This window comes from Ascidiella aspersa, chromosome 4, assembly GCF_963924565.1.
Source record: "Ascidiella aspersa chromosome 4, kaAscAspe10.2, whole genome shotgun sequence".
Taxonomy (NCBI): domain Eukaryota; kingdom Metazoa; phylum Chordata; class Ascidiacea; order Phlebobranchia; family Ascidiidae; genus Ascidiella; species Ascidiella aspersa.
Genome location: NC_139450.1, coordinates 4146633 through 4168972, shown reverse-complemented (window position 1 = coordinate 4168972; position 22340 = coordinate 4146633). Strand labels below are relative to the sequence as shown.

General features: G+C 38.5%; 1 protein-coding gene across 1 annotated transcript in view; it reads left to right on the top strand.

The window, feature by feature from the left end:
* The window catches only part of LOC146146731 (ephrin type-B receptor 2-like), a 45012-nt gene that overhangs the window by 11530 nt on the left and 11142 nt on the right, over positions 1-22340 (top strand). Inside the window, exons 3-9 of the mRNA XM_083387007.1 lie at positions 306-424; positions 1565-1798; positions 2586-2779; positions 3427-3534; positions 12222-12404; positions 20295-20406; positions 20843-21075. Coding sequence (XP_083243133.1) covers positions 306-424; positions 1565-1798; positions 2586-2779; positions 3427-3534; positions 12222-12404; positions 20295-20406; positions 20843-21075 — 1183 coding nt within the window. The remainder of the gene's footprint in view (positions 1-305; positions 425-1564; positions 1799-2585; positions 2780-3426; positions 3535-12221; positions 12405-20294; positions 20407-20842; positions 21076-22340) is intronic.

Below are 22340 nucleotides of genomic sequence, written 5' to 3'. Positions count from 1 at the left end.
TGTACAACGACTGTGATAAGAGATTTTAAACCCTTTAGAAGCGGCAGTTATCATTGCTATTGTTGTCCAGCTCTCCTCTTAGTCTGCGACGGTGCGGAGGTCGTGAGTTCGAATCTCACCGTAGGCTAGTTTACAAACAGAATATAGCTGACAATGCTGCTTTGTTTTTTTCTCGGCGTACTCCTTTCTGAGCCTTCATAGCTCAGTTGGAAGAGCGACGGTCCCGGCTTGACCGGAGGCCGTGAGTTCGAATCTCACTGCAGGCTATTCTATAACTCTTATAATACATTGCTGTTTTATTTCAGTGGGAGGAGGTGAGCAGTTTCGACAGTAACTCAGTGGACATCGTGAGATCCTACCAGGTTTGCCAAACAGATCGCCTCACAAACGATAACTGGATCAGATCGCCCTTCATTAATGTCCAGTAAGTACCTTTTAATGTTTCGAAAATCGAGAAAATGGTCACAGAATGAAAAATAAACTAGTGATACGGGGATTTAACTGCGTTGTAAGTAATAGTTGTTCGTATTTAGTACACCGAAAGCTATTGTAGACTCACCGAATCTGTCGATCAATGATGCAAGCAGAATGGGCTAGATCAGCGGTTTTCAACCAGTGGGCCATGGCTCACTGGTGAGCCATAAGAACATTTGAGGTTGGCCACAGACCAATTTAAAAAAGCTAGCTTTAGTTTCATTTGTGTCAATATATTTTATTTTACAGGAATAATGGCTTGGGGAGGAATTAAAAAGGAATGTAAATTTATTATATAGCCGCAAGTATCTCACAAATGCACGGTTGAATAAATATTCTGCTTTGAAATATGTTATGCTGCGTTTTATTTTTTACAGTTTTTTCTTTCATAAAACTATTATGCCACAGATTTTTTTTGCAACGTATATGGGCCACGAAAGAAAAAGGTTGAGAACCACTGGTCTAGATCTTAGTTGTTAACACACATATATGTGTGCATGTTTCATTGAATAGTTCGTGTTTATTTCGATAGCTTATGTTTTCGCAAAATGTACCCGATACCAAACGACAGCATTAAATACCTACTTCTGTAGGGGCTTTGAAATTCTTGTTACGTCTAACTCCGGGGTTCTTAAACTTTTTTTATCGCGGACCCCTAAATTTTTTTTTGGCTTCGCGTGGCTCACGATAGGCAAAAAAATACAAAGAATGACGTCATAAATTGACGCCACAACTCACAATACGAGTAAACTTCATGAATTTGTTGATTTCGGTCTAAAAAATGTGAAAGTGAAATGGAGTCTAAATATATTCAGTGCAAAACCGTTTTGTTTGAATTAAACTGTTTTCCTTTGAAAAAAATGATTACTTCTTAAATATACAATAAAATTTCAATTAAGCCTAAAACTAATTCACGGACCCCAGTTAAAGAACCCCTGGTCTAACTAAACAACCTCTATTATCTTATGAATTATTCGAACGTTTACAAAGTTCTACCTACTTCTGTTGGGGCTTTTGATATTCTTACGTCTTACCGCAACCTTCAGCATTATACCCCTTATCTCATTATACCCCTTATCTTACTTACCAGGGAAGGAAAACGCTTCCACATCGAGATTGAGTTTACAATCCAACCTTGTAACTCGGCCACCAGCTCAAAATGCAAGGAAACCTTCAACATTTACTACTACGAGGCGGAAAAGGACGTTGCTTCCAGCACTTTCCCCCCTTGGCACGAAAAGCCTTATGTTAAAATCGACACCGTGGCTGGAAATGGCGCCGGAGTTATCACGAAAAAGACCTTTTCGATAGGATCCATATCTAGGTAAGTCTGTGTTTTTTTATTTGACGTCGTTTTTGCTCAGACTATAAAGATTAAAGAAAAAACTTTGAATCTTATTAAATTGATTTTGAAGGAAAATAAATGTATTAGTTAAAACAGTTAAATTTGCAAATTTCTGCATTAATTGGCGATAGGTAGGTCAGAACTTTATTTCTATACAATCTTCTTAACATTATCCTTTCTATGAACACATTACCTGTCATCACCTGTAAATCTAAGTGCTGCAATTCGTGGATTAAAGGATTAACATTTATTCTGTAGTTAAACCAGTTTTCATTTGTTATTCGAGGGCTGTTATTTGCCATAGGAGTGCTATAAAAACACCATTAGGTGATGAAATGCAAGTAAATATGTGTCAAAAAATCCATTTTTTTCTCAAGTGTCTCTGTAAACCCTACTTCTAGAGTAAGTCCTAATCGATGACTTTGAAGAAAAATGTAGTTTAAGGTTATAGTAGATGCAGAATGAATATCAAAGCCCATACAGAAGTAGGTAGCATTTTGTAAACGTTAAAAACGAATAAGGAATTAAACTACAACCTCCAGTCATTATCTAAGAGGTATTCGAAACGCTCAAAATTATCAAAAATGCTTCCTACGTCTGTATGGGCTTTGATATTCATTCTACGTCAAACTGAATCTCCCGCCATTATCTAAGATGTGTTCGAAAATGCAGCCTACTTACTTGCGTATACGCTTTAATTTTCATTCTACGTCTAATCGATACCAAATCACCGAACCCGTAACCCATACTATAACGCCTCGCGCAGGAAGGGATTCTACATCGCTCTGCAGGATCAAGGCGCTTGTATGTCTGTGAGCTCTGTAATGGTCTACTACTACTTCTGCAAGGCGGTCAACAGGAAACTGGTCAGTTTTCCGGCAACCTCCGCCGGTTCCAAGGCCGCTTCGCTGGTCAAGGTCAACGGCTCTTGTGTGGCCAACGCCGTCAACAAACGATCGTGTGAGAATTGAGTTTTTTTTTTTTTTTTTTTTGAAAAAAAAAATATTTTTTGCAACCTCATGTTTTTTTTTATTTTAAGGATTAAAATAGTTTTTCAAATTTCACATTTTTAATGGGATATTATTTGTTTTTTTCTTTGTCAGATTCGCGGTTAATTAATTATGTGGTAAAAGTCTTGTTATGAGAGTTTATTATTTGTTGTGAGTACTAAAACTAATTTTTATCTAGAATGTGGTTTAATAATTATGTAATCCTGTAATTTTGATAAATCAAGTTTTCAAAAATAGTTTAATCTTATCAAATGATACATCTTTAAACCCGTTGTTTTATAAACATTTTTATAACAAACTTGCTTTTATTAAGATACAGCAGCGCCCTCGTTTTTATTAGTAACTGCTGCGTGTATAATACCGCGCCATTATTCATCGCGCAATATTGATAGCAACGCGGCTATTTGATAAACAATTTTACCACATTTGTCGCTTTCTTCGCTAAGATTCCGTGTCCTCAAAAACGCCAGAAGGAAATACCTTAATCAACACCTTAATACATAAAATGCAACACGTAAGATGATCGGAATGCGAAATTTAACCGCCTATGTCAATAATTCGCGGCTTTTTGTTGAAAGTTTGATGTTTTTGCACCAGACGACCCTGTAATGCACTGCGACAGCATCGGGAACTGGACAATTAACACTGGCGAGTGCCAATGCAAGGACGACTTCCAGCCAAGTCGGGGCCTCACAACATGCACAGGTTTGTTGTACTTGTTAAACTAGTTGGTTGCACGTTTGTTTTTAGGTTTTGACTGGAAATTGTTAAGAAACCGCAACTATTTTCTTCAAGTGTGGAAAAGAAACAATATAGTTTGCCAAGTTACACAACTAACAACGATTTGGCTAAATTTGAAAGAGTTTTTTGAAAAAAAACGCTGCTAGGTAGATAAATTTGAACGCCATTTTATGTCTTCAAAAAGGCTGCAACTATAGAGCGGTTTCACAACAACGTTTTAAGTAGAATTTACAAATGGGTATGTTTTCGATGTGACCGGCTACTTTCAGTAGACGCATTTTACCTTTGGAAATGTCCACCTTAGGTTAATTAACAGCAAAGTCCCAAACAGTAAAGTCCAAAGTTCCCAAAAACCGTAAAAATTCCGAGGGCGCCTTTTGAAAAAAAGAACCCGCTGGCAAAACGCGCGTGAAAAATGCCCATTGCCCATATTCCAGCTCGTTATATCGCTTCATCCTATTCAATTATCGCCAAAGCTCCCATTCACAGAAAACCCGTGTAGCTCATTACTTTTTTATGCGACCCAATATCGCAGCCTTGTCGCGCCGCCCGCCGCGCCCATTGTGACGTAACACAGGAGCGCGACCCGGAATTCTTGCCCTGGCACCCCCCGCGATCTTTTCAACCCTCAAACACCGGCACCTTGCGACATTGTTTCCCATTGTTGAGGAATAACCACGCGAATGTTTTCCTGAGCCGCTTTTAACCATGTCCGTTGCGGACGTAAGCTGAACAATTTTGGGCAAAGCCTTTTTAATGTTTGCCCCTGTGTTATATGTTGAGCTAAATTCTGTTATTTTATGCTGTGGGAATTCGTAAAACTCCAACAAATGCTTAAAATCAAGCTTTTTTGGCCAGAAAGTAAACATTTTCGCATTTTAAAGGCGAATTGTTAATTTTTTTAGGTTTGAAAACATTACCTCTTTGTTTTATAAATGCATCCTACACAAACATTTAAAAATATGGAATTTTTGTGGATTAAAAAAATCAATCCAATTAAAATATTCTGTTTTTTGGATTGTAACGCCAAAAAATATTTAAAAAAAAATGATACATTTTTTGTTTTTCTAAAAACTTCAACCAAACTCTAGTTGTGCTCATCTTGAACTATGCGTCGTGTAATCTTAACCTTACAAGGCATTTTCGATTCCGTGCGAAATTCTCATTCACATTGCCTTTGTACATCGGCTACAATAAACTTCGCGTTGAGTGACGAGTTTCGAGCGACTTTGGTGATAATGTCATTTCGTGAGTCGAATTCCAACATGGCGTCGTAACGTCTAACCGTAGGGGACGGTTCGCGTTTATCAAAACACCCCCAGAACTATAAAGCATATTGGCTGGAGGTTGTAGTTCGACGTAAGATAAATATCAAAGTTTTCAATTATTCTGTATTCCTTTTCAACATCAGATGTTGAAACGTATTCAAAACTTCACAAAATGCTTTCTACTTCTAAAATTGCCTTTGAAATTTATTCACCCAAAGAACACGTTTTTCTACATCAACGTGTTAAATACAAACGAGCAAGCGGCTATATTAAGTGTGACTGACAGATTCGTATTCCAACTTCGTTTTTGTGTTTGCCCTGCGATGATTTGACGCTAATCGCGCGAAGCGGCAACAACTGTTATTTGAAGCTGGCCTTGAATCGCAAAAGTTCCTTAAAACTGAATCATTTTTTGCCTTTTTTAACACTGCTTTCCATTTTAGCGCTTGACATACAAAAGCCAGCTTTACATAGGTCCAATTTCTTATTGTTAACTTTACGTTTTTTGGCCATTTTAAACTGTGGCGAATTCATACTACTTGCGCCCAACTTCAATTAAGTCCGTTTTAGAACGAGACAGCTTTTTATTTTACACTGAAACCACGTTTTAACGTGTTTTAACCTTTTTTTTTACCGACCCTTTTTACAGAGATTTAATATTTAAAATCTCAATGTTTGGTGACTTAAATTATTATCCAAGACAACTTTTTTTTCCATCAATAGCCTTGTGGTATCATGGTCTATTTGGCCTGTTATTTCCATTTTTAATACTGGAATCGTCGAATTGCGCAGGTTAGTTAACTTTGAGAATACGCAAAATATCGCAAAAACATCGATTGAGGAAAACAGATCCAGAAAAGGTAGTTTGTGCTATTTTAATGCAACTCGGCCACACCATTCAGTTCGTCTTTGTAGCTTAATCGTCCTGAGTTCTCAATACAGCGTAAGGACTGCGATTTTCCGCAGAGTGGTCAACCTCTTATGCACGCGTACTTGGCCACGCAACAGTCGGCCCTCTGCCTGCTGGTAATTGCTTTTTGGCCGGCGATAAAGCGATCGTACTTAGGCCTTCGGGTCCTCGGGTCCCCTGTGCTTATCTATTGTGATGATTCGGCGTCGGCCTTTTTAATCAGCCTACTCGTCTTGACTGCTTCTGTTTGAACTTAGGCGGTACCGGACGCTGGTTTAAGCAACAAGTGCTCTTGATATGTCGTGAGTTTGTGACTCAAACACTTTAGAATACAGTTTCGCCGTCCTTTCTCTATAGTCGAGTTTTCTTTGGTTGGTAATCCCTGAAAAAGAAGGAATGCGCTTAACATCTGAAGATTGTTTTTGATGTTAGGTTGTTAGTTTGTTTCCAAAGCGTTACAAGGGATGGCGCAACTATTTTCAAGTATACTTGGAAGTTTGTTATGATATTGTTTTTTTTGTTTTTTTATAAATTTGGGGATTTAAAAAAGAACAACATAATTTCATTTAAAAAAGTAAAGAATTGGATTTAAAACACAAGCGGTACAAAGGGTGGCGAAGTTATTCTCTTATATTTGCCAGATTGGAAATAAGAATATTTTTGAACTTTTTTCAGTGAAAAATAAACAATTTTGAAAATACCTATTTAATTAAAATAGGTAACGAGTTGAGTTTAAAACGCAAGTTGCCATTTAAACTCCAACTTTAGCAATTTAAATTTTCTTTACGCTTATATTGCATTTTTTACCCCAATGGTAATTCTCACCCGAAACCAGCATAACTTTCTCACGAACACGCAAAAACCCAACTCAATAAATTTCCTTGGGTAAAAAGTGCCGGTTATTGGCAGCGAGACACGCTCCCAGTAATCTACCCGTTGTTGGCATCAAATGATGCAAGAAATTGCCCCGGGGCGGATTATAGTTCAAATAGCGGAGAAGCGATGGCCCCTGAAACCCAAGGTCCTGTTGGGGTGCGCTGTTTTTAGGGCTGTTGGCATCTCTGTCGTTTTATATTTTGTGGACTTTTCCAGATTTTATTGATTTACCGACCTCTTTCTTGATTTACGGGATTTTTTGTGAGTTTAACTAAAACTATAAAGATTGGGGTTGGGACTGGCGAACGACCTTTTGTCATTTACAAAATCGAGCCAATCTCACTTTAGCACAGACTGGTAAAACGCATTTTTTTTTAATTTGTAATGTAAAGTGTTAATACTTTGTGTGCGGTTTTTAAATAAAAAAAAAATAAATAAAAGTAACTGAAAAAATTTAAAAAATTTTAAAATAATATTAAATTATACAAATAGCAATTTTTTTTTTAATTTTTTTTCTAGCTTTTTACCCCATTTAACCCCAAATCCGACGGATTTGCTTTGTCTCTGAAATCTGTTTGCTGACGATTCTCCACTCGCCCGTGATTGACGTTTAAAGCCACCTACACAGACCGACTTACCGTGTTGTGATTCTTGGGGATTAGGGGTTTCACCTGAACACGAGTCCCGACCCCCCCAAAAGTGGGGGTGAACATCTGTCGGGGTTAAGCTGGGGTCAATCGCCCTTGACCCACCGACCGGTCAACCAAAGTTGTTTTGAATTCTGACCCCGACAGGGTTTAGACTTAAAAGAGCCCTAACCTAGGGGGGGGGGGGGGTTGCCGGGGTTCGAATGGGAGACAAAAAATGTTTTTGAGGGCAGGGTCAAAAAGGGGATCTGAAACACATATAGAGCGTGATTTAGAAAAATGAAAAAAAACTGTAAATATTCTTGTTTTTAACAAGCTGGTAAGAGCATGCCTTCTGCTTATAAAGTAATCTTTTCAATAAAGTTCTCAATTCAAGAAAAAAACATAAAGATTTTTTTTTTGCTTTAATCGGCAAACCGAAGCTAACAAAAAAAATGTAAGTATCCTTATTTTATAAGCTTCTCTTTGAAATAGGTGAGAATGCCTTATAAGTTTAACTTTATCTACAAAATATTTTCAAATTAAGAAACAACATTTTAAATTGTTTGGCTGGTCGGTCCGGTTGGTGGGTCATAGTTTGTCCAGATTTGCCCTAATGCCCTCAACCCGATTTGCAACCATGCGAAAACCCACTCAGAAAAAGGTCAAAATCGCCGGAATCTTTTGTAGTTTGCCCCTTTACTGTTCTGTAAGACGATCTTGGAGGCCTTTTGCCCCGCGCTGCATTTACGAGTAATTGTGTTTGAGTTTCCCATGCCAGAGAAATTGCTTTATGCTCTTTATAGCGGCGTCTGCTTATTGCTTGCCTTCCTTAAAAAATCGTGACGGAATTTCGCAAAGTTCACAAGAAGGTGAAGTTAAAAGTTTGCGCAGCGTAATTTCCCTGCTGTCCGATAATAAGACCTAAGGCGCCGAATTTTAAAGTTCTGCAACCGTCGTTTTGGAAAAATGTGGTTCTCAACCTCAAATGGTTTCATTTATCGGAAACACGCCATCAGAAGCAGTAGTAGACCATGCAATCAGTGAAACATAAATAGATTTAGGTACGCTATGCACGGATCTGTAATGAAGCTTGATAATGAATTTCAAAGCCATAAAGGTCTAGTAGATCGACATCATCTTGATTAAGACGTTAATGATAATTGTGCCTATCGAAACGTCTTAATCAAGATGATGTCAATCTACTCGACCTTTTTGGCTTTGAAATTCATTATAAATAGATTTATTTTGTATGTTATTTTAGTTGTCACGTTGGATTGTTAAGCAAACATAAATTCTATTTAATGCGAAATTTATAATCAATTTTAATCAATCCGAAATTTTAACGTACAATCGTTTAATAATATCTCCCTAGTTAATGCTTTTTAAATTCCAAACGCACCAAACGCGAGATGTGTTTCGCAAGTCACGTGACGACGCAGTATTTCGCCAGCGAAACTGCGTTCCCGCTGTGACGTAACAAGAGAAGTGAAACCGGCATAGGTGTCTATTTGGGGAAATTTCGTAAAAATCAGCCAGCCCTTAAAAGTAAGGTTGTGGAAAAACCATGCGTGGGATGTAAAAATTTCGCGTCAATTTACCAGAAGAGTCGGGAAAAGTCCAAAAACAAATCTTTTTTTTTTGGATTAAATCTTTTTTTTGGGGGGGGGAAATCCCAATTAATTGACCCACAGTAAAATTTTCTCAATCTAACTGTTATTCGTCTTGCAAATTGGCAGGCATGCTTTGTTTTTGAAGAAGCTGTGCCGCGATTTTTTTGTTCTCTCAGTTTACCGCAAAATGACAAATCATTGTTTTACGGTAAAGCGTAACATGAAAAAAACAGCCACAGAATAAAGTTATTTTTTACACCAAGTTATCCTTTAATACGAAAACTTGGCCCAAATGAAGAAAAAATAGACAGGGATCATTATAAGTCCATCATACTTTGGGTCCATCATATTGTAAGTCTATTTTAGCGCAACTGTTTAATAATTCTCTAAACCCTGCTTCCCATAAAAAACCTCGAGGCCCTCCATTCCATCTCCGCCCAGTAAAACAACTTCCTCCTCTTTTCATCCCACTCACTCTCCTCCCAAGCGCTCCAAAGAGTGAGATCGACCTTTTTAACGAGCCCTTCTATTTACCCGCATACCTGTCCCGGGCCTTTCGCTTTAGGGTGGGTCCTACACTTCCGCCCAGGGACCATTGTCCCCCGGCCCCGACGGCCCGAGCGTCCCCACTTCACGCCAACAATGGCCTCCGTCGCGCGCGCCCTTTGTTCTCCATTGTTGACGTAAGAAACGGCGTGGATATCGCCCGTCTAATCCCTTACGTAACCGTTTGGCAGCCCAAGCTCGCTCTTTTTTTCTTTCTTATTCGATTGTTGGCGCACAATAGTCGCTTTTCTATTCGCAAACAGGCCGATTAAATTTTGTGACGTCATAAAGGCGATCGCGAGCGCTTGGTTGATTGAAGTTACCCTGCTGGCTTTGTAATGTAAAGGGCCTGAAATTTAGCCTAGCTTTGTTGGCGACTGATTCCCAAGTGAATGGCTTGACGCGACAAACGCAAACAATAAACACTTGTTGAGACACTGCGATGTCGATTGGCAACTTTCGCGCGAATGCTGGAACGAAGCCAATCGCTGTGATTTGGTTTTCGACGTTTTTAAACAAAACGGTGCTTTTTTCGGAAGTATATTCGCTTAAAACGACTGGCACTGGTCATTTTTATTTGCGCTAATTGTCAGCTGAGATTGCTCATATCGGCGATAAAAGCTGAATTTTTGTTTGTAGTCATTTCAATGTCATCAAAGTCGCCCACCCCGCAGTTTTGCAGTGCTGTACAGCCTTTATACTTTGTATAACGGTTATAATTCAGTTAGGTTTACTAGCCTTGGTGCTCTTGTGCAAAACGACATGTGCTATTGCTTGAAATAGCGGCATTCAACGAGAAAAAAATCGAACACATCTTAGATAATGGCTGGAGGTTGTAGTTACACGTAGAATGAATATCAAAGCCCATACAGAAGTAGGGAGCATTTTGAACGTTTTCGAATATGATTTGATATACACTACGTCGAACTAAACCCCTAACAACCATAATGCACCAAAAGTTCCGACTTTCAGTTATGTCAAAGCACCCCGCAAAGGCGCCAGCCTTGAACCCTCATCCACAAAAACGAAAAAAACCAGATCAGTTTCAAAGTCAATTTCCAGCGAAAACTTTCCGCTGCTGCAAAATTGCGACACATTAAAACCCCGCCCCTTCCCCCCTGGCTTGTTCCAGCCTACGGCGACGTTCCCGCTTGTTTGCCAAAAGCCATCGTCAACGCCGTCCCCGGCTCGCCACCGAGTCCTTAACACGCGACTGTAGGTTACTTGGTTGCACGCGAGGCTACGACAGCCGGTCGAGTGTTGACTCTGCACATTGTTTGACTTTTTTGGCGTACATACTCGGGCCCGACTGCTGGCTTGCGACCCGATTTGGCCGCCATTTTGGTGCAAAGGTCTTTGAAAAGTTTTTTTTTATAATTTGCTAAAAAAATTACATTTTTATTTATTGTTTTTGCGAAAATGTTTTCCAAAATTGATATTATATGCTCGCTCTTATTTTACATCACTGTAAAAATGTAGACCACCCAGAAAGTTTAGAAGGGCTTTAAACTTTGCTTAAGTGTTTTTACGTGTGAAATAAAACAACTTAATTGGATTTAGTCGAAAAGAGACCGCATATGAAATAACGTGCTTAAAGGTAAAAGGGCTATTTTTCGGAAATTCACGATTGCTGTTAATATTTAATAAGAATGTCAAATAAGTAGGTAGCATTTTGAACATTTCGAATACCTTTTTGTTCATTTTCAACACCCGCTGTAAATATTAAGTCAAGAAAAAAATAAAATAAATCTATTAATTCGCTTCGTTTAAGCTAAATATTTACGCAAACTTGACTCCGCCTAGGCCCTAGAGCGTTATTTTAATTCAGTTTCGCAATCTAGAAATCTTAATTTCTAGAGACACTACCGCAAAACGTTGCAGCGTAAACCTTGCACTCCCAGAGCCAGTTATTAAGCAGCAAGCTGTTTCAACTGTCAGAAATACATCAAAGCGTCCATACCGGGCATACCATCAGCATTAGCGCATTTCAATTGCGGCTTTTTTTGGGCCCCGAGGCCAACTCGAGTTCAGGTTAAGCGACGCTTAGTTTACCAGTTTATTTTAGCGACCAGAGCCGTGCTTATCCGTGCCGGGACACACGTACCTGCAACTGTTGTCCCCCAAATAATTAAAATCGCGTCAAGGGCGCCGCGTGCGGTCAGACTCCTTGCAAATTTCGCGAAATAAGCTTATGAAGGCATCTTGGGAGATCAACGTTACTCGGTCAGCAAATCGGAGTGACTTGACTTAATTTGTGCTCGCTTGACAAGTTTAGCCGCGTTTTTTCGGTCTGATGCGGTTATAAGGGCGTAGCCTTGATGACATCTAGACCTTATCAACTTTCCAGCCTTTCGTTACAGCGGTTTTGGCCTTTAAATGCCTTTTTAGCGTCATTTGCAAAATACTTGAGGTTTTTATCGGTTAAACCTACGTTTTAATATTTTTGGAGAGATTTTATTTGTAGTTAATGTTGAAACCGGTCGGTTAGATCCTTACCGTAATTTAGACTTCAAAAAATATGGTTAATTTATTTTGATAATTAAGTTGACCAAGGCATCATTTTCCGAAAGCCTTATGTGTTTATTTAGATAAAGTTTGGACAAAAAAAGTTTCCCATATTTTTAAAACTCCTAAAAAGACCAAAAGAGCAAATTCCATCCAAAAAATCACAACCTCTGACATTAAGCTCCATAGATAAATTTAAAGTTCCAAGCAACGAAAAACCCTGTTTTCAGCTAAAATTTCAACAGCAGCCTTCAAATTTTAGTTAAATCACCTTTAAAATCTCCCTAAAAAAACATTTTTCTTGCAGAATGTCCCAGCGGCAGCTACAAGCTTCCGGGCGCCAAAACTTGCGCCACGTGCCCAGCTAACAGCGGATTGGACGATCCCTCGTCACGTGACCAACAGCGTAACGATCCACTATACGAAAGATGCCCCTGCTGGTCCGGATTCGCCAGGGCGAGCGGGGAACCGATCAGTGCCCCGTGTACAGGTAAGGGTTGTTTTTCGGGGGTGTTTCGGTATGCTTACGTCATCAAATGTGACGTCATTTAAGGGCAGGAGTTTTGCAAACCGCTATGGCTGCTAACACAACAGAACAGTTAACATAGGGCATTTACATTCGAATGGGGCATTTATAGTCTGCTAGTTGACTTTCTATACTTTCTATTTAGTTGAAAAATGTTTTTCTGGTCGTCGACTATATTTTGATATATATTTCAAAAAAAAAAAAGGTTCAACACCATTATTAATCCTGGTTTTTAAGGTTTTAATTCTGAAAGTGGACCTATTTAACTAAAAAAACACTTAGTAGTTTTAAATTTAGGCGAAACTGGTTTAAGACAAGTTATAGATAAAAATAATCATTCCGCAGCGGAACCATATTTTAATTAAAAAAACAACAGGATACAGTTTTCGCTTAACCGCTCTCGATATTGCTTTTATTCCACAATACGTGGTTTTCTCAACGCAAACCAAAAGCTTCAACGCTAAGCCCGTGTTATTTCGCGGCGCATTTCCGAGACAACAGACCAACAGGCCTCTCTGGTGGGAGGGACGCCGTTTAAAGGCCTTTGTGCCTACCCGTGTAATTTCCGCCGGTCAATTCCGCGAAAGACTAAACCCGTGTTCGACGTTCGTCAACGCTTTTACGCCCGCGGTTTCTTTGTGTTGTCCAAAGGCAGCGGCCCTGTAATTTCGGCTGTGTTGCTTGCGCTTCAAATCGCCTGTTATTTTTCTCCAGACTTCCACGCGGTAGGCTGTAATTTGACATTGAGTCTTTTTTTTGGCCGCCAATTAAAGCGACATGTTGCCGGATAAATACGGTCTCAGAGCCTTGGAAGGCGAAAAACAAAATTTTCGTCCTAAGGAGATATTAAATTTGAAAATGGCGTCGTTTTTTTAACCAGTTTTTAGTACTTTTTAACTGTTTTTGTACAGTTTCAATTGCCTCCTAAAGAAACTGATTAATAAGTTCGTCTATTTCCACGCACTTTTTCGTATATTTGTTAAGATCAATCAAGTACAAAAAATCAAGATGTATTTCAATTCAATTAAAGTATTCTCTTTTAATTGCCAAAAAACAAATATGGAACAGGGTTTTTGAGAATTTTTAACCTTTTGAAAGGTTTCCAATGCTAAATGTTGTCTTTATTACTTTCATTATTTTCGGTTTCCACCTTAGCTGTGGATTTTTCACTTGAAAAGTAGCGTAAATTAACAAATAAAAACAGAACGAAAATTAGTACCACGTAATAATCAAAAACATCTCCTCTGGTAATTGTAATTCTTAACCAACGTTTCGGCCACCTATCCAAGTCGCCCTTCTTCACCGATTTAAATAGGTTGCCGAAACCTTGATTAACATTCAAAATTACCAGAAGAGCTGTTTTTAATAATTATTATTACCATGTCTGGTGACAACAGTTTATATATTAGTAACACAAATTTCAAAATGCCTAATAAAACTGTCTTTTAGCCAGTCCAACTTTCAGTAGATCGCGACTCTTGTCACGACTTAATCCAGTGTTATCCTTTGTCACTAAAAGGCACCTTTTCAAGGCACAAAAACCCAACCGCCGTGAAATTATTTTGCGGTCAACGGCAGGATATGAGAGGCGTTAGTCGGTGGAGGAAAACATTCCGATTCTAGTAAAAGGAAGTGGCTTGAGATTTATTTAGACGTTTTTGTCCAGTTGATTTGTGAGTTGAATTTGCGAACCGCATAACGTTAATATAACGAAATAATTTAAGTTCACTGATGTTTTTTTTAGCGGTTTTATGACTCATGCGAAATCGCAATTTTGTGGATAATGGTTTATGTAGGTTAAAAAACGACAATCGACGTGTCTGTACAGTATTACTACAACATTTTCCTTTGGCGGGATTTATTTAACTTTTACAATTAGAATTTTCGCTTTTATTAAAGTTTCCATTCCCAGCCAAAATAAAATTTCCAATCTCTGTTATATTTTTGCCAAGTTTACAAAAGTTTAACGGCTTACGTTATCACTTATAATATTTTACATCTTTTTTTGTTTTGCTGAATTTTTTTTTGACAGCATACAATTCCATTTAAAGAAAAAAAAAACAGTCGATAATTTGCCACTTAAGCCAGTTGAGCTGATTTTGAAGTCAACGCTTAAAAATCAGAAATTGAGTGAATCTAATTTCAAGCATTACGTCATCATACCAACTTGTCGTTGTATCATTCCTCGAAAATTCGTCTCGCCAAAAGCCGACCTTGAAAAAAAGAAAAATCCGCCTCTATCCCTTGCCCTCATCCGACCGCGAAAGGATCTCGCACGTCAGGACTTATATCGGATTAGCGCAAGGACGTCGCAAAACCCTTCCAGCGCTAGCCGCGGAATTTAATATCGCCAAAGGCCGAAATTGTGGGCTTTTTACATTATGGCCGCTTTAAATGTTTCCTTCGCAAAGGAGTTAGTACCAGGCCGAACTTTTTTCATTAGGGCCCTTTGTCATTTTTACTTTTATAAAGGGTTTCATTTAAACACTATAGTCAAATTTGTAAACGTTTAGGACTTTGTTGTCTTTACTTCCTATTGTTTGGTTACTTAAGCACCTTAAGGTATTTCGCCGGTTTCGAAGACTCATTTTTACGCTAATGGCAAATTATTTTAATCGGTGTTGTCAGCATTTTTGGCATGTAGGTTTACTGTACATGCAAAGGCGAATTCTTTATAAAAGTTCTTTAGCTGACCTATTTGAAGATTTGGCCGTTTCGTGAGTTAATTTAACCAAAACAGCAAATTCCTCAAACGGTGCCTTTGCTTTTCCTGCGACAATATTAGTTCCATTCATGTTGTGATGCCAATGTAAGTCTTATTAAACCGGCCTAGGTACAAGGACTTAGCCAAAAATCCGTCGCGAAATCTTTCAGCCGACGCCCCGCGGAATTTAATATAAATTTGATACGAAGCAAAACAGGTTGCATTTGCTTATCACTTTAGTCTGCCAACTGACATATATACGCCACGCCCTAATTCTTACCTCTAATCCTGCCGGATATGCAACATTCCTGAGAACCCAGGTTGTTACATGAATGTGTTTTTGTGCATACCAGGCGTGCATATTGTGGCTGCCGTAGGACTTTGACTTTTTCGTAGACCACAAAGCATGTTTATTAAAGCACGGTAGGTATGCTGGCGTGAGCTATATATGTATTTGCAAATCAATCATTTTAAACCGCCAATCTGGCAGCTGTTGGTTGGCTATTTTTGTTGTACTGTTACACAACGTATAAGGTCGAACCCAAATATGATGGGAAATTGAAATCATGGTTTGGACGCACTTAGAGACCAGAAATAAATGCGCTTTCAATGGCCTATTCAAACCGTTTGTTTAATCATGGATTTTCACCTAAATTTAAGCAGAAAGTGGTTCCTAATTTCATTGCAACTATCAGAAACTTAGATATTTTAAAAGCGGACAATAAGAAATTCTACACAAAATGAGCATCTTAATTGCTTTTAATTCTGCCATGTTAAATTCGTTTGCTACGTCGGGTCGTCGGCACCGGATATGTGGGTGTACTCAGTCTCTATGTTTTACATACACTTCGCTCGTAAAACAGGCCCCTGTCATAACTCGTAGCGATAAAGCGATTGCTAGTTTAGCCTTCAGGCTGTGTGTTGCAAGCTTTAGTCTGTGTGTTGTAACTTGGGGTTCCTTTACACGTAATCATGTAGCTTGGCTCGTGGAATGGCAGGAGAAATAGTGGGTACAGCGGTCTTCTCGTAACTGTGATACAATTGCCGTAAACAAGTGATAAGTTCAAGTTACTATATTAAGAAATTACATGTACAATTTTTTTTTCCACATCGAAATCCTAGTTTTCAAGCTTTGTTTTTTAGATTTGGAAAAGTTTTTTCGACATTTATTAACCAACCGTTTTTTTTTAAGCACCAAAGCGATTTTTGCCTTACAAAGTTTTCGATTTTTTTTAATCCAGTTCGAAGTGCTTTCACTCTTTCGAATCTGTTTGACCAAATAAAACTTTTTTGGGCTGTCTATTTTTTGAAATGCGTTCTAAAAAGCGCTTTCTATTCAAGAGTCTAAGTGACCTCATTTTTTGCGTTTAGTTAAACGTAGTTTTGTTGTATAAATTACCTTCACTTAAACCGACAACCCATGTAAAAAGGGGCCTAAAGCAGCTTTGTTGAACTTTACTAACCGCCGTTTTGCGTTTAGTCCAAGCGGTTTTGTTTGTTTAAATTAACTTGACTTAAAACCGACAAACTGTAATAAAAACTGGGTTCAAATCGGCTTTCTAACATTTCCGGTAACCGCATTTTTTGCATGTAGTTCCACAAGATTACAAAACCGGCCTCAACGAGCGCATTCTACTTCCCAAAAAGCGAAAAAATAAGCCCTCTCTAACCGAGACCTTGTCCGACATTCGCAAAACACACACGCGAAAGGCCACCGCGAAACTCTATCCTTGCTGTAGTGGTTTTGAGACGGCGGCTTTAGCAGAAGCGCCAGCAGCAGCAAGTTATGATGGAGAGGAGGGCTGTCAGGGTGGGGTCAACTGTGGTGAACCGGCACCTTTCTCAATCCACCCGACTGCGCATTTCACCAGTAGGTCGTCTTTGGGGTCGCTTGTTATCATACCGAACCCCCGGTTCAAAAGCGACGAGGCGTATAAAGCGTTCGTGTGTGCATGACTAGAGCTGTTGGTATATCGATATATGTAATTTCGCCCCGCTGCAAGAATATTAGGAAGAGTTTTGCGAAAATTTGAGACTGAATCTGAACGAATTTGACAGTTAATGTTAAAACGTTTTGAGCATAATGGCTGGGGGTTGTAGTTAAACGTAGAATGAATATTATAGCCCATACAGAAGTAGGTAGCATTTTGTGAACGTTTAGAATGATTCCTAATTCATTTTCAACAACATAAATCTTCATAAAATGCCATGCACTTCTGTGTGGGCTTAGATGTTCATTATACACCCAACTACAACCTCCAACCAATATTATTATAACTTATCTGAAAAATTTGCAAAACGCGTTACGTAGTCACTTTTGCACGCCTCACTTCCCCATATCTCTAAGCGCTTGTCAGTCCGCTTGCCGATCTAACAATTTGACAGGCGACTTATCTGCGCCAGGCCATCGCACTTGGCTGCCAAGTGCCCACAGGGGCCGGATCCATGGGGAGGGGGGCGTTTTCTTTTTTTGTAACTACATAAATGCAAAAAAAATAGTTTCTAATATGTCTTAGCCCATTACGTCAAAACGAGACGTTACGAGCTACGTCATAGAATTATCAAATTTTTAAATAAAAACTCGCTTCTATCGACATGAGACTGTTTTACGTGTTTTTATTTAAAAAAATACTTTTGACGTAACTTATGACGTCTAGTTCAGTTTGTGACGTCATCCCCCAAAAAAATGTTGCCCCCCAAAAAAATGTTGCCCCCCGAAAAAAAAATCCTCGCCCCTGATTGCCACTGACCCATCTTTTAACATCACTTAACAAACGTACGCCTGCTATCAGCACCCTTTCCATTACGTGATATCACCACGTCCAGTTCTTGATTCAACTGAAAGGCCTTATTTAGCTTTGTGCGTTGTTACGCCACTTGGGATATCGCCTCTGTTATCTGCGCAAGCTCTTCGCATGCCAGTTTTAATTGGCCGCCTTGTAAAATTTCGCATCTTTTGACGTGTTTGTTTTGACAAAGAGCAGGTGGCTGGAGAATGGCCTGCATATGCAGTGATTGTTACTAAAGCGGTATTTCTTAACTTTTTAGTCGCTGCAACCCTCTGGAGTTAAAAGAATTAAACTTTACTTCGGTTTATTTGAGTTCAACAATGTATTTAAACAACTCGCTCTTAGCACTAACCGCATATTTTCTGTCTTAGGTCCATTTATTGTGGCAAAGAGAGAATGTAACTTTCGTCAGTCGCAATGATATTACACTTGCGTTAATTGTTCTAAAAACTCTAAAAAAGACTTTTAATATTTCGCCTTCGCATACGACTATTAGTACGTGAACTAGTTTTTTCAAATGGAGTCCAAGATTCCATGTTTCACAAGTTATACGTTTAATTTCAAGATGTACTTATGCATTGAATGTAAAACTTGAGAAAAACCTTGCAAAATCAAAAAAAAACTTTTTTGTTTCGTCAACTGTCTTACCATAAGTTTAAACACACTGTTTTTCAGAATCCGCATACCACATTCACTTTTGAATTAACTTTTCGCCAAGCGTTCGTAAAACGTCTTTCGCCGCCCATTGGCAGCTGTTCCAAGCCTGTTTAGTTGCCAGCTGTCAGGAATTTGCTCTCCCACGAAGTTACTGTGTAGTGCGTCTGACAATGGACGACGTATTTCACTTGCGTCTGTTCACCGGTTAAAGACCGAAGATTGAAACTGAGGCATTTTTACGAGGCTTTTAAAATCTCGAGCCTACTCGGGCTACCCTTTGTCCTTGTTTTTTTAAAAGAAAATTGAATTTGTCTCGTGCAGGAGTCAATTTTGTCCAAGACGAATTTTTTGATTTTTTTTTTTTTTTTTTTTGACCTATTTTTTAACCCTTCTGTAATACTTAAAAAAATATATTAAGTTAAAAAAAGGAAAAAAATTTATTGAAAAAAACGCTTTGGCGTCTTTTTGAATGTATTTCATATATTCACTTGAGTTCGACCTAAAACAGCAGGTATTTTTTATTACAGGCTTATTTATTACATGACGTCAATTTATGACGTCATCTCTAAGAAAGTCTTCTTGACCCTGATCTATGCGAACCATTTTTTTAATCCGTCATTTTGTAACACGAGGTAAAAATTTACTATGGTCTTAAAATAAATCTACAGCAATGAATAAAGAATATTTTCTTTAGTTATTTACACCCTTTTTAAGTCAATTCCAAATGGTAGTTCTTTTTTATATTAGTTTTCAGTTTTTAGCATTTATGTTTTCTCCAGTTATAAATAAATTTTGATTAATTCTCAGTTTTGTAAATCCAAAATTCATTCCGAAAATAGTGCCAGTTGTTCATGAGCCGGTATATGTTCGACCAAAATATCGCATTTGACGCTGTTTAGCTGCGGTTAGCGTTGCAAGAGTTGCACCAATTCACCCGTACCTCGTTAAGTGGCGAAAGTAGGTTTGTGGCTTGGTGGTGTCGCAGCGGTTGAAAGAGCTACAATCGATAACAGCACCATCTTCAGCTTGTCTTCTGATGCTTGTAACAGACCTCTTTGTGTTCAAAGTGCGAGCGCATTTTTAAGATTTGCCGCGCTGGTTAAGAATTGCGCTTTTGGGGGTGATTTTGCAATGTTTCAAACTGTTGAAGCTCAATTTATCGTGATTTTTTTATTATTTCTTTTGCTTTAGAAAAAGGGGATCGTTTTTGGCAATTTATGTAAAAAATTAGAATTTTTCTTTTAAATGCAGTTTTTCAAATTTCATGTGTTTTTTTATCAATTCAAAGCATTTTTTGGGCAGTTTATTTTAGGTTTATCCTTAATTTTGGTTATATTTCTGTGACTTTCTACAACTTTATGTATCCCAGTCTGCAGCTTGATTCTTCGGAAATACAATTTTGTTTCTTTCATGCTAAAATATATATTTAACATGCAATACACACTCGGCGCCATTTTGTTTTTAATTTTCGTATTTCCCACGACAGGGCGTGGTTACTATTTACTTAAGATTTAGAATGAACGTCAAAGCCCATAATGTAAATAGGTAGCATTATGTAAATGTTTCGAACTAATCTTGATTCATTTTCAGCAATATTTATGTAAAACGTTCACATAATTCTACTTCCTTCTGGATATTCATTCTACGTCTAACTACAACCTCCAGCCATTAATTCGTGCTCAAAACCTCTTTCTTTCCTTCCAGCTCCCCCATCTGAGCCTCTTTCCCTTAAAGTCCTCAGTTTCAACGGAACAAGCGCGGTCCTCCGCTGGCAAAGTCCGGATGACAATGGAGGAAGAAAGGACCTCTTCTTCACGTGAGTGTTAATGTGGACCTTTTTGTTCCTCTTTAAGAAACTGTTTGGTTGAGTCATAAATTCGTTAAATTATTGCGATTCAAGAGAATTTAATGGTCGTTGGGTATGGAATCGACTTGAAGGTCATTTTGTTTGTTGTTTTATGGATATTTTATCTTAAGTAAATTTATCAAAAAAATAATGTTGCACAAATCAATATTGTTGCATAGATCGTCAAGTAGTTAGTTTAACGTTTGTCGAACACTAAATCTAGAAAAAATACAAAAAAATGTGTTTTTCCTTCTGATCGTAAACTAACACCGACCAAGTTAATTAACATTACCACAATTCTTTGGGAACCAAATATTCCACAGAATATAATATATCGTCCATTTGATTGAATGTTCTCTTTTATTTTATTACCAACACCAAAAAAACCTTACTTTTATACTCTCAGATACAAATGCGAACAGGCCAGTATTTCCTCCAGCTACTACCATCCTTGCCCGTCGGCCGTCGCCTACGTAGGCCTACGTCACAACGGAACCCATTATTACGTCACAGTCGACAAGCTGACCCCGCACAGCAAGTACAGGCTGAGGGTGACCTCGAGGAATGGGGCCTCGGCAAGTGTGGGTTCAAGGTTCATCCCGAGGAGTACGATGGTGTACGTCACAACCAAAGAAACAGGTTGGTGTTTTACGGACCAGATATTCTGGTTGTTTGAATGGTTAAAAGTCATGTTATTTTTGTTTAGTTGAAAATTGACGTCACCTTGTTTGTTGGTTTTTAAAGAACCATAATAACCTTGCGACCATATTTGCTGGTTAGTTGCGACCATATTTTGGTTGTTTTCTCGACAACCATTATTTCGCAGGTTTTTATGAGACTAGATTTGATTGATTGATTGATTGGTTGATTGTTTAAACACTATATCGTCAATGTTTGCTATGAAACCATTATATGGTTGCTTAAAATATTACCATGTCTGGTTGGTTGGTTGGTTGGTTGGTTGGTTGGTTGGTTGGTTGGTTGGTTGAAAACGAAAAGCTGCTATGTACGACACTATGATAGGATTGGTTAGTTAAGGAATAGTAGTTATTGGTTTATTTGGTTTGTTGGTTGGTTGGTTATTGTGAAACTATTCTGTTTGGTTTGAAACTATAGGACCAATTCCATTTTAGAAGCTGTCGATTAAAAATTTGGCCAAACTACATAAAAAACCTACTATCATCTCTCATTCTTTCACCAAAATGGTGTCCATGATATTATTCCCAATCTCGTCAAACCGGCAAAATACATAATTTCGCATCCATTGTATCAGTTACGCCCCAAGCAGGATAGGCGCTCGTAAAGTAAAACCGCCAACTGATTTTGACCTCCAGTCAGTCGGTTTAAGCCTCAAATTCGTTCACACCCAACAAACAAAATCCATCTGGCGTGTCGCGATGACGCTTCGCGGCCCAAACAATCATAACCAGTTCCAAGGTTCGAATTCCTCTCTGTTACGTCACAGCGGATTCTTGGGCTTGCGCGCTGTGGTCTGGTACACGTCTGTAGGTTCGTGCCTGTGTTTGTTAAGAGGAATCAACAAATACGCCCTTTTACTGTTATTTTGCGTGGGAATGCCACGGTCGATAATATTTCACGCAGGCTCGGTTTTTAGCTGAAGGATTTTGGTCGTTTTTAGGTGATGTTTTTTTTTCCGAACTAAATCCCGTGATCGCACGCTTAGATCAAATATATAAGCTATTGGCGTGTTTTTTTTTTAATTTTTGTTGTTTTGGTTCAATAAATTGGAGCCGTTTTTTTTACCTAATTATTTGTCTTTTTTGTCCCGCAAACACTCGTAATTTTTACAAAAATCCAAAGCTTTTTTTGCCAAAAAACTGTTTTTACAAGCTGCCATAAATGTAATTTTGTGCGTTTTAAGTGGTATTTAACCGAGATCTCGT